General features: G+C 42.4%; 1 protein-coding gene across 1 annotated transcript in view; it reads left to right on the forward strand.

Moving 5' to 3' along the window:
* The window catches only part of LOC139461723 (ETS-related transcription factor Elf-3-like), a 43,871-nt gene extending 28,059 nt beyond the window's left edge, over positions 1-15,812 (forward strand). Inside the window, exons 2-9 of the mRNA XM_071243179.1 lie at positions 5,437-5,528; positions 7,662-8,025; positions 9,533-9,778; positions 10,585-10,731; positions 12,400-12,522; positions 13,436-13,621; positions 14,219-14,411; positions 14,892-15,812. Coding sequence (XP_071099280.1) covers positions 5,437-5,528; positions 7,662-8,025; positions 9,533-9,778; positions 10,585-10,731; positions 12,400-12,522; positions 13,436-13,621; positions 14,219-14,411; positions 14,892-15,000 — 1,460 coding nt within the window. The 3' untranslated portion in view covers positions 15,001-15,812. The remainder of the gene's footprint in view (positions 1-5,436; positions 5,529-7,661; positions 8,026-9,532; positions 9,779-10,584; positions 10,732-12,399; positions 12,523-13,435; positions 13,622-14,218; positions 14,412-14,891) is intronic.
* Positions 15,813-16,191: the final 379 nt, after the last annotated feature.

Here is a 16,191-nt window from a genome sequence, read left to right on the forward strand (position 1 = left end):
ATTGTAGTTTTTATGAAAAAGCGGTAGAGAGGACTTGCATTCCATTTTCAGGAACACATTGCGTCATTATGGTTTTGCAGTGAACTATTCATTTAAAGTTCTTCACTCTTTACCTTTTTGCTTCTGTTCCGATATTCGAGGTGTTTTTCAAATTGCTTAAAAAAGTTTGTTGATTGGAAATTGTTTGTGTTACTTAAAGACGATAGTATGTACAGAAATAACTCCATCGAGATTATGTTGCATGGGGATATTTTGGGCTGCTTGAAGATAATACGTTGTGTCGAAGATATCTACGTTGCTAGGCGACAGCATGGTGTATAGAACGTACTGTCGTTGCGTTATAAGTTTTGAGATGCTTTAAAAGATATGTTGAGCAGCGGATGTCCGTTTTAAAAATAAAATAAAATACTTTTAGTTTAAATATAATGTCAAATGGAATACGTCTGTGTTACCTGGAAAAAAACTTTTTTTACAGGTGATCTTTGCCCTTCGTAAACGGTGTGCGTTGTCTTAAAACCTATTGCTTTGCGCGAAGCCTTGTGTTGTGTTGGCGATGTATTTTTCTTTGCGTAAAACCATGTGCGTTGTACTGAAGATGGATCTATGATGGGTCTAGGATTTGTTTTTGCGACAAAATATTTTCCTGCAGTTCATCACGACATACATCTTTTGTCTTTGAAAGAGGAACCCAAAACACTTCTTACCCATTCCTATTTTTTTTCAGAACATCCAGTAACCGATATACATTTGGAGTAAAACCCAAGGATGTTTTAGAGTATTTTTTTCAAAATGTACCAACTCCCTCCCGTAACTTAAATTATAACTACTAAATAAACGCCTTATTTCGTGTTTTGTCGCTTTTATTATTTTTGAGTGTCTTCATAAAAAATTGTTGGAATTTAGTACATGTATATGGAAAAAAAAAGTTTTCTCTCATAAATATATAAATTTTAAAAATGTTTTCTGTTCAGGAGCTATTGCCTACACAATGATTATGTTTTACTTTTGACGATTGATGGTTTGGTGAACCAAAATAGAAACAGTTTGTGATAATACGCCCACCGCCCCTACCCTGGTGACACACGTACCACTACTGATCGATCAGTTCACGTCGGAAGCACAATTGGGGCGGTGGGGTAGCCTAGTGGTTAAAGCGTTCCCTCCTCACGCCGAAGACCCGGGTTCGATTCCCCACATTGGTACAAGGTGTGAAGCCCATTTCTGGCGATATTGCTGGAATATTGCTAAAAGCGGCGTAAAACCATACTCACTCACTTAAGCACAGATGCGAGGTTCAACAGATATTTGCCAGCTTCGTAATTTCATAATCTGTCTAACAGGTACACATCGACCGTAAACTTGAAAAATTAGATTTGTTTCAACGAGTGTATTTCTCAACCATGTATGAAGGGCACGAGGTTATAAGCAGGTGTGCCTCATCAAGCTTAATATCAACTCGCCATCAGTGTTTCATGAATCAAACCATCCGAATATGATCACATTAGGAATTACTCAGCAAAAGCGTGTCATTTGCATAATCATCTTTTATCATCCACTACCGTTTCGCTTCATCACCTATACACAGTACCTGGGGCCAACTGGGCCCGAGGGTAGAGCGGCGCTGTGAGGAGTCGGTGTAGCAGTGCGCCATGCGCCGAGTTGTCAGCCTCGCTCCTTGTTGACAGGTGACACACACCTATCACTTACAATATCTATACTCTCGCCAAATCTCGCCCTTCATCTCGGAGTAGTTTGTCCTTAACTCACGAAACGGACCTGTAGCGCCTTAAAGCAGCCCAGGTGCGCCCCCTTCGGGGCATTTCACTTACTACGACAAGAGTTCGTACTATCTCGGCCTGATTTTGCGTCCTGGAAATCTGATTGACGCGAGGTGCTGTGTGTTTGACCAGTGTGCGCACTTGAGTAGACGCGATAAACTAAATGCGTTTATTCACCAAGACTGACAATAAAGGATTTTAATGTAATGAGATTACCGAGCAAATCGACTTTAAAACGTCAGCGGATAGCATCAATGATTTTATAAGATGATAAACTCACGTAAAGCAATTCGCACTTTTTAACTCAGGCATGTACAATACAGCGTTTTGATTGTTGAGGAGATACATTTTACATCACATAAAACTCTTCTGCTGCAATCAGTCAATCCAAAATGACCAATCGCTCTTTTGAAAATCAATACAATTGTATTACAGCGTAAGGAGCTTTAGACTTGTACACACTTGGCAATAAAGAGCGGCATAGTTCAATGAGTACGCCCTTAAAAGCATTCACTGTTGTCATAGCTAGCTCTAATGGTATTAACATCGTTTCATTGCTGGCAACACTTGCTCTGGCGGAGTGTGCTGCAGTTCGGTTTAGTTGTGTGAACATCGCTTCCCTCATGTTGGCTACCACGTACTGTGGTGTTAGCATCACTGATACGTTGCATCAACTTGTGCCGATGGCATAAATCTAATTGACGACTACTAAACTGTTACTTTCTCTGATGGTTCTAACATCACTAGTAGCGCTGTTGTAGGTATTAACATCGTGTCCCGATGTTGTAATTAAATCACCGTTGACAATGTTGCAACCACTTGTCCCGATGGTGTAATTAAATCACCGTTGACAATGTTGCAACCACTTGTCCCTATGGTGTAATTAAATCACCGTTGACAATGTTGCCACCACTTGTCCCTATGGTGTAATTAAATCACCGTTGACAATGTTGCCACAACTTGTCCTGATTGTATCAACATCTTAGGTGGGATGCCATCATGTTTCCTATGGTATTTAGATCACGGATTTCGTTGTTGCCACCACTTGTTTAGGTGGTATCAAAACATGTGATGCTAACGTTTCCACCACTTGTTGTGATTCTATTAACATAATTGATGTCAATGTTGCCATAACTTGTTCTGATAGTATTAACATTATTAATGTCAATGCTGCTACCACTTGTTCTGATGTCATTAACATAATTGATGTCAATGCTGCTACCACTTGTTCTGATGTCATTAACATAACTGATGTTAACATTTGCACCACTTGTTCCGATGGTATCAACATAATTGATGTCAATGCTGCTACCACTTGTTCTGATGTCATTAACATAACTGATGTTAACATTTGCACCACTTGTTCCGATGGTATCAACATGATTGATGTCAATGTTGCCATAACTTGTTCCGATGGTATCAACATAATTGATGGCAATGTTTACACTACTTGTTCTGATGTTATTCACATAATTGATGTCAATCTTGCCACAACTTGTTTTGATGGTGTTAACATCAATGCCTCCTCTGTGACCACCATTTTCTGAGTGAGTGAGTGAGTATGGTATTACGCTGCTTTTAGCAATATTCCAGCAATATCACGGCGGGGGACACCAGAAATGGGCTTAACACATTGTACCCATGTCGGGAATCGAACCCAGGTCTTCGGCGTGACGAGCGAACGCTTTAACCACTAGGCTACCCGACCGCCCCCCATTTTCTGAAGACTTGGGTGATGCCTTCTGTGCCAGATCTTGGTCCGATAGTATCAACATCATAGCCCCTTATGTTATCACTCTTGTTCCTTGCCATTAACATCACTGATACATTCTTCCTTGCCATTAACATCACTGATACATTCTTCCTTGCCATTAACATCACTGATACATTCTTCAATGGCATTAACATCACTGATACTTCTTCCTTGCCATTAACATCACTGATACGAAATGAAACAAGCCTCGGAGTTTTTCCACTTTTATCAACTCATGTTGATATATTTGATATCAACAGACACTCGGGTGAGATTCTCTATTTAAACCTTATATGCCAACAAAAATACCAACATAGTTACCAATACCATTATGCTTTGGTCCCTACTTCCTGATGAGATATAACCCAGCATGCTTTTGTTGTCCCCATTGTCTACTACCCTATTTTATTCTAATATATGAAAAAAATGGTGTCAGTGTATTATCGGTCATCATGAGTTATCCATTTGCGTATAACATAATAAAGTAGTAACCGCAAATTGTGTGAGAAAAAACCGACAGCTTAGGTCATCGATAGAAGTGCTAGCTGATGACAAATGTGCGAAGCAAGACAAATGAGTGGCGTGGGATGGAGCCAGCAAAATAAACTATTTACAAATTAAATTGATATTGACATAAATATGCACAGTGCACTACAACAATACAGGTACACAACCAGGTCCAGATCAAAGTTGATGATCTCCGCTGATCAAGCATACATTCCAGTCCTACAGACCGCCCGAACGCGTCTGAGCTGAGCCAATTGGAAGACACGGAAGGCGGAGGCCCTACGTGTGAGTGGCCAGATCGGTTATCGCGGGCGCTCATGTATATTAACAGAGATATTGTTGACAGCCTCATTCAGTTCGCACCTATGCCATTTCACATCGCGCTGTTGGAGCTACGTCACATAGTAACCGGGTGTCGCGTCTTCTCGCCATCCGCAGCGGGGAGCTGCCTCAGATACTCTGTGCCAGTACGCTTCATCATGAGGTTTTGGACAAGGCGTGGGGGTGAATAACAGATTTATTGCTTCAGAATTTTCATTTCGTATCAAAAGAATAATTTCGCCTGAAAATTGACTATGCTTCCGCATCTGTTTCGGTTCTTCATGCTGCTATACGTATATTATATGCCATCATCATAACACACAGTTCAGTATGTCGGAGGCCGAGAGTGTAAACACTTCCGTTAACTGACATACCTTTCACATAACAAAGAATAATGATAAAAAATGACAATTAATGATGTTTGAAAACATACATGGGAAGGATGCCTGTCAATAACTGAAGGAAAATTACCCCAAACACGCCCTCGTCACGATTGTTGTTCAATATAACAATTGTTTCAGTACTTCAGTTCGTCGAGTAGTGGTGCTTTAATATTGTTGCATATATTTTATCAGTTGTCAATATCCAGGGACTATAAGTGTTGGAAAATAACAAGTGGGTGTATTTTTGTTATAACTAATGAATGAACGGTATGATTCATATTGTTGTGCTATTTGTATGATGCCAAGGTATGTGTGATCGTTTACCATTCGTCAGAAGCTGTCGGAACCAAAGACAACCAAGATGTATCGAAAAAGACAAGCTGTGTAGTAAAGGTGTCGAACGTTGAAGATGTAAGTGTCAAAGTAGCTGTGGGCGTTGCTGGCCTTCTAGATGATGACGTAGCTGTCGCCGTAGATGTGGACAAACCTTCCAGAATTAATGTGGAAGTTGTTGTCAAAGTAGATGTGTACGTAGCTATCCCAGTGGATGATGACGTAGCTTGCAGAGTTAATGTAGACATACATAGTTGATGCAGTATATCAACACGGGCATAGTTGTGACAGTTTTCATTATGTTCGGAGTCGATGGCCAACCAGGTATATTAATCGACGTACAATTTCGTTGTATTTTCAGAACTGAAATTCCGCTTATTATCACCGTCCCAACACGTCACAGCTACCGACGAGGATTGTACAAGCATGCCTTCTGCCAGTCCACAATATAGTGTAAGTATACACATATAAACGCTACACAGTGTCAGTGTACCATAGAGCATAACACAGTGTAAGTATTTAAGAATTCATTTTCACTTTGTGTGAGTTCATTTGAGTTTGAGCCATCAAGTGAGGACCGTAACATTTGGTCTTCATTCTATGACGGGTTCTACTCCAATTTACTCACACAAATTGAATATCAGTTCTTATGTTTCTTTTATGTCACTCTTTTATACCTCGAGGAAGGTATGTACAATTTTATTCAGTTCGTGGGACTTCGTGTTTATACTGACAACCAGCTGTATCGCGGAATAAGATAGTTCCTCAAACGAAAAGGTGATGTGAGCGTATGTATGTTCAACTTGTTCTACAGTTACACCACATGTATTAAGATACTATCCTTATTAGATGAGAAGGGTCTGTTAAGGAATACCTCAGAACCTCAGTCACAAGGACAGCGCGTCGCAATACATTTACAACAAGTACAGGACGCCAAAATGGCCGACACGATAAACGCGACAGGAGAGATGTCCAAAGTTCTTATTGAACCTGTGGCGACTACAAATGTAAGTCATCATAGATACTGAGGCAAATTCATAGATTGCTGTAGACTGTCACTGTCAGCCTATAGACACGGATCGAGTCGACACTACGATAGTTTGTGTGTACATTTCTTCGTTTTGTTCACAAAGAAGGGTCGTAGCGAGGATATATTCGCAGACTGACATGCAGTCAAACTCTTTGACTTTTACCAATGTATGCTAAAACGCTGCGTTCAAGATTAAAGGGTCTAAATAATCAGAAAGAACGCTTCAATCTGTGTGTATTCGTACTAGGGAATTCCCAGGTACTTCCTCGGGAATGTGGAAGTAGTCCGTCAGTGTGCACGTTTTTTTTAGGAATAGAGTCTCGTGAAAAACCTATGAACTTCAAAATGTGTCGTTAATACGCTTATGAACTCCCGATTCGCGGTCAGGTGACTGGCTTTTGAAAAAGCCGTATATCGTGTAAACCTTAAACATGATACACATGTAAACGGTATAGTGTGTTGGTATACTCTTAGAGAATAACAGTAAAAGAGATTAGGTATACACATATAAACACTATATAGTGTTAAGATACCATAGTGAATAACAGTAAAATAGAGTAAGTATACACTAAAACGCTATACAGTGATGGTATACCCCTTGAGAATAACTGTAATACTATGTACGTGACACAACCATGCATTCCAAAAAATAGACATTGTGTATAACCATTCGGTGCCCAGTATTGGCATAATTTGTGACCCGTGAAGATCAGGTGAAGAATAGGTCTTCAGCAACCCATGCCTGCCGTAAAAGGCGACTATGCTTGTCATAAGACGGGACTTACGGGATCGGGTGGTCAGGCTCGCTGACTTGGTTGATGCATGTAATCGATCCCAATTGCGTGGATCGATGCTCATGATGTCAATAACTGGATTGTCTGGTCCAGAGTCGATTATTTACAGACCGCCATCATATAGCTGGAATATTACTGAGTGCGGCGTTAAACAACCAACCAAGCAACATAATTTGTATAATACTTGTTCACTGTGGTATCACCCATATCACCTTTCTCAACACTTGGTGTATAAGCATTTTAGTACAGGTATGAGCAATATATGAACATATGACGAATAAGATATTTCAGCATAAGTACAATGTACAATGTTTGACATATTTATCCACCTGACCAATTTTCCATGGGTAGCAGTATTCCTTATGTTTAATGAAGTACGCAATTGGTGGTCGATCTCATAATATAGAGACTACATATGTTTGGAACTTGTATGGTGTAAACGTCACAGGTCGGGTGGTCAGGCTCACTGACTTTGTTGAGTATATCAACGTATCCTTTTTACTTGTATCGATGCTCATGATGTCAATCACTGGGTTGGCTGGTCCATAAACTATTGTTTACAGAACGTCTACATATGGCTGGAATATTGCTGAGGGCGGCGTTAAACAACAACAATCGTATTATACGGGGTTATGTCATTATCATTCTTCCTTGTCCATGGGGGATATCAATACATGTTTATCAGGATGCAACCGATATGAGCATGACATGGCAGCCTTCCAAAGGTACCCGAGGATATCACGTCATTTCTTTCCTTCATAGTACCCTGTGTCAGACTACGGATATCCCGTACCGCAAAATGACTGTTTCCATGACAACGGGTTCCAAAGCGGCTATGACCCCTTCACGCAACTGACTGCCATGGCGGCCGAACAAAACTTTACCGGAAGTTACCATGGCTCCCAGTGTCCTAGTCCCAACTACAACATGCAGCAGAGTCACGTGCAGTTCCCCGCCAGTGTGGCCTCGTCGCCGCCACAGTACTTCACGTCCGGCATGTCCTGCAGATTCAGCTCCCAGAGCAGCGAGCGGAGGTCATGTGACATGGAGTCGAGCAGCGACTCCTGTAGCCGGAACAACTCCTGCAAGAAATCCTATCCGTCCCATACAGATGAAGTGTTTGAAGGTGAGGTTCTGTAGGGGTCATGGGATGGACAGGAGTCCGGTATCATGCATAACCCTAACCCGTTGACTGATTGATTGCGGGAGAAAAGATGGGTGTTGGTTAGCAGCTTTGGTAGGTTGATTGTTGCTTGGCAATCTTTGTTGGTTGGTTGTCAGTTGGCAGCTTTTGTTGGTTGATTGTTGCTTGGCAGCTTTGATAAGTTGATTGTTGGTTGGCAGCTTTTGTTGGTTGATTGTTGGTTAGCAATTTTTGTAGGTTGATTGTTGGTTGGCAGCTTTGGTAGGTTGATTGTTGCTTGGCAACCGTTGTTGGATGGTTGTCAGTTGGCAGCTTTTGTTGGTTGGTTGTCAGTTGGCAACTTTTGTTGGTTGATTGTTGGTTGGCAGCTTTGGTAAGTTGATCGTTGGTTGGCAGCTTTTGTTGGTTGATTGTTTGTTAGCAACTTTTGTAGGTTGATTGTTGGTTGGCAGCTTTGGTAGGTTGATTGTTGCTTGGCAACCTTTGTTGGTTGGTTGGCAGTTGGCAGCTTTTGTTGGTTGGTTGTCAGTTGGCAGCTTTTGTTGGTTGATTGTTGGTTGGCAGCTTTGGTAAGTTGATTGTTGGTTGGCAGCTTTTGTTGGTTGATTGTTGCTTGGCAACCTTAGTTGGTTGGTTGTCAGTTGGCAGCTTTTGTTGGTTGGTTGTCAGTTGGCAGCTTTTGTTGGTTGATTGTCAGTTGGCAGCTTTGGTAGGTTGATTGTTTGTTTGTTGGCAGCTTTGGTAGGTTGGTTGTTGATTTTCAGCCTTTGTTGGTTGATTGTTGATTTCAGATTTGGTAGGTTGATTGTTGGTTGACAACTTTGTTGGTTGGCAGCTTTTGTTGGTTGATTGTTGGTTAGCATCTTTTCTAGGTTGATTGTTGGTTGGCAGCTTTTGTTGGTTGATTGTTGGTTTGCAACTTTTGTTGGTTGATTGTTGGTTGGAAGCTTTGGTAGGTTGATTGTTGATTGTCAGCTTCGGTATGTTGTTTGTTGGTTGGCAACTTTTGTTGGTTGGGTGCCAGTTGGCAGCTTTTGTTGGTTGATTGTTGGTTGGCAGCTTTGGTAGGTTGATTGTTGCTTGGCAACCTTAGTTGGTTGGTTGTCAGTTGGCAGCTTTTGTTGGTTGGTTGTTGGTTAGCAACCTTTGTAGGTTGATTGTTGGTTGGCAGCTTTGGAAGGTCGATTGTTGGTTGGCAGCATTGGAAGGTTGATGATTGTTTTATTACACCGTTGTGGGTAGGTAAGATATTGTTGGCGTGTCGTTATATGCTGGGTGATGATTCTTGATTTGTTTATGATAACAATGAACGTTCTGTCGACAACCAGTCTTATGTTGTAGTTGCGTATTTGAACATGTCAGGTGTATAAGAAAACTGTATACGGTAAATCGCAATACGGTGACAGCACATCGACCCCGTGTACAATTGTGTAGAACGTACCCCGCTCATGGTGTGTATGACCTGACAATGTGCTTTCCGTGTCCGCAGATCAAGACAGCTTCCTGAGTTGGACCCGGAAACACCCGGAACACTGGAACTGCAAGGAGGTCCTGGACTGGCTGTTCTACCTGGGACAGGAGCAGGATCTCAACATGAGTCAACTGCGGGCTGAGGCCTTCCAGGACCTGACGGGCTCCCAGCTGTGTAACATGACGGCTGACGACTTTCTGCGGATAGACCCAAAGTTCGGAAAGTTGTTCTACGAGATGCTTCGGAAACTGCTGCTTAATGGAGGTACGTGATGTCTTCCAATACACGTCTGTGTACACACGTGAAGGTACGTGATGTCTTCACAATACAGGCCGGTGTACACATGTGGAGGTACGTCATGTCTTCCAATACACGTCAGTGTACACACGTGGAGGTACGTCATGTCTTCCAATACACGCCACTGTACACACGTGAAGGTACGTCATGTCTTCCAATACACGCCACTGTACACACGTGAAGGTACGTCATGTCTTCACAATAAACACCAGTGTTCACATGATGAGGAACGTCATGTCTTCCCAGTAAACACCAGTGTACAAACGTGAAGGTACGTCATGTCTTCCAAGTAAACACCAGTGTACACACGTGGAAGTACGTCACGTCTTCCCAGTAAACACCAGAGTACACACGTGGGTGTACGTCATGTCTTCCCAGTGAAAACCAGTGTACACACGTGGAGGTACGTCATGTTTTCCCAGTAAACACCAATGTACACATCTGGAGGTACGTCATGTCTTCCAATACTCGCCACTATACACATGTAGATGTTCGTCATGTCTTCACAAAACAAACCACTGTACACACGTAGATGTACGTCACGTCTTCCAATACACACCGGTGTACACACGTAGATGTACGTCACGTCTTCCAATACACACCGATCTACACACGTAGATGTACGTCATGTCTTCACAATACACGCCATTGTACACACGTAGATGTATGCCATGTGGTCCAAAAACACTAGTCCTCGCACGTGGACGTACGTCTGATCGAGCGGGCAGGCATAACCTCGTCGAAACGTATATTTTTTCTTCTATCTATTACAGTGATATTTTCTAAACCAACCGAAGTGGCCTCTCCCGACCTCCAAGACCTCCCGTCCTTCACCCCCGGGTCATGTGACTCCGCAGCACAGGCCTTCCAGCCATGCAACTCCCCTGTGTACACCAACCTCGTCCGGAAACAGGATCAAGGTGAGGTCATGCTCTTGTGAAAGGGACAGGGTGAGACTTTATTCGTCGTGTTCAGCGCTCGTAAGGAACCAGGGGTGGTATTGTCATAGAACCTTGGCTGTATTCATATATTTTACGTACGCTTCACTTATCCCAGGAGAGATATTGCCACCGCCTGAGGAAACGCGAACACCATACGTGATGGTTAATATATGAGTGAGTGAGTTTGATTTTACGCCACCTTTAACAATATTCAAGCAATATCACGGCGGGGGACACCACAAATGGGCTTCACACATTCTACCCATGTCGGGAATCGAATCAGGGTCTTCGGTGTGATTAGCGAACGCTTTAACCACTAGGCTACCCGACCGCCTCTGGTTAATATATGAAGACTTACTCATGTTCATGAGATATTAGATTGGTTCGATGCACAAACGAACATACTGGTATTTTGTTTGAACAGATGCTCATGTGACGTCATAGATCCATGACTCAAGATGCACCATTTGTCTCGTTCAGGATTAGCGTGTAAAGTTTGGAAATCACGTGCAACATTTCGTGATAAGAATAAAGTCACTCTGTGGTAACACTTGACTGATTGTTAGTTTTGTCAATAAATGGTATACGTTGGAAACATCTCTTCTTAACGTCATACTTCTCTATATGTTTCTATGGTTCGCGTTTCTTTTGACGGTGACTATATATGAACTGATCTTACCGGTACTTGACCTTTTCACATAATATGTATATCAACTCTATGTAAACTATCTGGTTGCAAGACCACGTTCTTGTTCCCTCATCTGACTTGGACAAACGGTTTGTCCCACATGTCGCACAGCAACACTCTCCAGCCATCAGTGATACAGCTTTCCTTGATCCACTGATGCAGTATAGATCGTTATCCCACAGACTGATTATAGCGCGTTAGTCCAAGCTGTGTGCGTCTGCTCCCTTCACGATTACCCAATCCCGTCAGCATGCAGAAATATGGGATGCGCATAAACACACGTCGTGTAAGACCATGTTGTTGGAATGACTTGCTCGAATGTCTATTAATACAATGACGTCCTCTACGAATATTGTTAACTTCTGGTGTAGCAATCGTTTTCAAAAACATTTATGAATTCTCATTCATGAAGTGTTCACATCTGTTAATGTGGACATTCGTTTGTTTGTAAGGATGTGTTAATATTTTACGTGCGCTTCTTAAAACGCCACATATTTCTTATGGTCAAATGGGTGTGTCGCTTTCTTCACGTGTATCTGGAAGGGAATGGTTTCCGCAACAGTTGCCCTTAGGTACTGTTAAACAATGTATACCCTAGAGTAGTGCTGCACAATCCTCACTCTGAAGACCTGGGTCCACAAAGCGATTTTAGTGCTGAGGTGATCGCAACTCCCGTACTTTAACATAGGCTTACAGTAGTCGTAGCGCTAAGTTAGCTTTATGGAACCGGGCCTTGTGTGCCTATCGTCGACTTAAAGCATTTAATCTGCAACACAAATGTCCCTCCAAAGTGTTATTAAACCATGATCAAATGACAGTTTCAGTTCACAATTCTCACCATAACTGTCCGTTACGTAATGTAAGTTCTTCCAAAGAAGTTGTACTTGAATTGCCACCCGCTCTCATTTAACAAGGTTCCAGAAGAACGGTTTGGTGATACTAAAGTATGTTCATTGCAGACTACACCGACGGTTGCATCAAGACTGAACGCCAAGAGGCTCTGCCATGCTCCCTCATTGACAACATGGCTCCATACTTCGACTTCGACCCGGCAGATGCCCCTCAACTCCAGACAAACACAGGTAGGTTGCGTTTACTCGCGTACACTAACTTACGTAAGGAATTGGCCTCTCTACGAATTACTTTTAACAAAACAACACATTTGTTCGTAATCTGACATCGAATATAACATTGTAAATATAATTCTGATATACCTGTGCCTGTGATTGTGACTAGTAGACATGTGCCCCTGTTGACAGAGCAGTGGCTGGGTACCCGGCAAAATGGAAATCGTCTCTGATGCTAAAGGAGCTGAGAATATCTTTGAACGCACACTTATACATGCCCTTCACCATACATACCTAGACATATTATAATAATTACAAAATAACTTTATTTCATTATTCTCACATACATTGAACTGAGGAGCAGAAGAAACTCGACCTCTCAGTTGATTTTATCATATGTTTGATTTTCAATTGAAAATATCTTATTCTATCCAGAAAATGAACTGTACTGGCGCGTATAGCATTCAAAGCATATTTATACATGTTTCTTTTTCTAAATTTTAATTTGATTAAAATCTTTAATATGAAAACAAATTCGCTTGATAGAAACTGTTGATGGATATCTTAGACATCTTATGTTTGAATATCAATAAATTTGTTCATTCGGCACAAATTTAAAACATTTCAAACATGGTGGGGGTCACGTGGCTGCAAATTAATTTCTTACCCAAGGCCTCATTGAACCAATTATTTTTTCGACAAAATACGCACAATCACAGATTACTTTTCACAATCTGTTGCAGAATAAGTGATGGTCAGATAGAATACTCACATTATTCAGTTTTCAGTTACATAAAACACAAACTGGTATACTTTCTTTTGCCTTTCAGTTTATCATGCATACCTATTATCATCATCATCATCATCATCATCATCATCATCATCATCATCATTATTATTATTATTATTATTATTATTATTATTACAGCTTCAGATTCCTACCATCCAGACTACTTTTACCATGGGCAAAATTACACGAATTCCACATCTGTCAGAAATACCTACAGTTTTCCTGGCAACCACTTTCCGCAGCAGTTGCCTAGGCGACGACCCGGAAGACCAAGGGTCAAGAGTATTCCAGATGACGGGTCAAGGTCACAAAAAGATAAAAAAGGTAACATCGCTGGAAAGGAAAAACTTCATTAACACGGTGGCTGAGTGGGTTAGATCGCTAACTGTGTTCTGGCTATTAGGTGCCTAACTCTGAGAGTGTGGGTTCGAATCCCGGATGGGGCTCTACCCTTAAAAAGTACTAGAATCTGAACCTTACTAACCCAGTATTGTTATCCCAAATATAACATTTGTTATGGTGATATTATTCTCTAATTGAACAACTAATAACAAAATGTGTCGAGGGCACAGGCCGTAACGTAAATGACACAAAAATGCGAATAATAATTGTTACTTTAGCTCACTGTAGGACACGGCGGATGGCTTCACTTCCGATTATTTTGCTTCAATAAAGTTGAATTGTGTTATATTTGCTTACCGACTACTTAGTGACTAAAATATTGTTTTGCTCTTTTTATTTCTCTGACCGACTCTTTTACACACAATCTCACTCATTAATGGCATAATATCTTATCAGGTTCGTAATATGTCCAGGACGAGCTTTTTTCCGAAATTGTAAAGGAACATGTACATTGGGTATTGAAGGTGGTAGATAAGGCTGTGATGGCTGTGCATGTCTCATGTGTCTGTGTCTGTGCAGTGAAGAACCAGCATCTGTGGGAGTTCATCTACGAGGCCCTGCTGAACCCCATGTATAACCCCCTGTACCTGCGCTGGGAGAACCAGAGAGAGGGGGTCTTCAGATTCGTCCAGTCGGAGGCCGTGGCACAGCTGTGGGGGGCGCTCAAGAACAATGACAACATGACGTACGAGAAACTCAGCAGAGCTATGAGGTGTGTACAATACGGTAGTATGTGAGGGTAGAATACGGGTAGGAAATGCTAGAGTCCTATCTATGGGTTGGGTAGCACACAGTTAGTGAGTGAGTATAGTTTTACGCCGCTTTGAGCAATATTCCCGCAATATCGCGGCGGGGGACACCAGAAATGGGCTTCACACATTGTGCCCATGTGGGGAATCGAACCCGGATTTTCGGCGTGACGACGAACGCTTTAACCACTAATCTTCTCCACAGCTCCACACTAAAGTTTATGAGATTAGTGCAGTTGTTCGAGCCATGATTCACAAAGTAAACATAGCGTTACGACAGTCTGAAGTTCACTTCAGACCAAGAACGTTGTCGCCCAAATTAGTTCTGTACCCTCTGTTACACTATCGTATTACCATTAATTGCTTCAATTCCCACAAAGAAGAGCCATCACTTCCTGTTGTATATGTATTTATTAAAACCGCACGTTTCGATGGCTTTTTAGGCACTACTACAAACGCGGGATCCTGGAGCGTGTGGAAGGGAGGCGACTCGTGTACAAGTTCTCGCGGAAAGCCATGGAACGCGTCCGAGAGAAGCGGAATTCTGTTTGATGACCTCCAGTGATGTGGATGTGATCTATGCTAACTGCATCTAGAAAAAATGGCAGCTGCTACTGTTTTGAAGACATTGTTCAGAGTTCGCGGTGATCCCACGGACTTGGTGACCCACACACTGCACAGTGATGTTCTGTTGGTGTTCTGCTCACCGGGGAAGTACGTGCTATTAGTTCACTTCTTTTCCCCCTTAAGATTTATTTTCAAAACGTGCTATCTAAATGTGTCAGCATGTCGTGGTAAGACAATATACAATCGCATGACCAGACTGCCCACACGTGCTGGTCAACATTGAACCTGGAACTGACCATACGTCATGCGATGACTGTCAATGGATCTCCCGCTGACCGCTGGTCATCACGAAGCTCGTACAGACCGACCTTCATCCAAGTGCTGACAAGAGTGCTAGCAAAGCCCATGCTAACCACGGAACATTCACTGGCAGACAAATCGTCCAACTTGGTCCGCATGTTGTCATCCAGGACGTTTGTGCTACCTTGGATAATAGACGGCAGTGCCAATGGTCGTTAAGGCAGGGTGTAGTGACAGGGGACAATAATGAAAGCATCTTGTTTTTGTATTTAATGAGTGAATGTTGTACAGATATGATGTGTGAACTAGTCACAGAATGTATGCGCAATGTTCGTGTAGATATCTTTGTAACCACACACACCGACACACCCTGATTCCAACATTGCTTCGTCGTCAGTACGTCATGGGCCTGTATAATCTGCGTTTCTTTTTCACCCGTGCATACATACGTCCACTTTGCAATGTAGTGGTGACGCGTGTCTATTGTACCTTATGTTGGCTCTGCAACTCGCGACAGTCATTTAACCCTAACACCGGGCATGAGGTCTACGGGGTCACGAGTGGCCCTGTCGTCTAAGGCGCCGCGATTCGCTGTGCAGAGTTGCGTCCCTTGGGCACTCCGGAAACCTATGATTGTGGGTTCGAATCCCAGTTCGCCCCAATTATGTTTCTAGGTTTGTCAGCACCATACCTGTGTGGTAAACGTCTGAGACCTGCATCATTTCGGGCTTTCCTCCCACATTAAGCTGACATGCCGTGATATAACTGGAATACTGTTAAAAGCGGCGTTAAACCCAACTCACTCACTCATGAGCCTTTTACGAACCCAACCATTAGCTGCCATGAAGCAATGTGTCTTGCATACGTTGTAGGGCT

This window comes from Haliotis cracherodii, unplaced genomic scaffold, assembly GCF_022045235.1.
Source record: "Haliotis cracherodii isolate W230 unplaced genomic scaffold, xgHalCrac1.p SCAF_15, whole genome shotgun sequence".
In the NCBI taxonomy this organism is placed as follows: Eukaryota; Metazoa; Mollusca; class Gastropoda; order Lepetellida; family Haliotidae; genus Haliotis; species Haliotis cracherodii.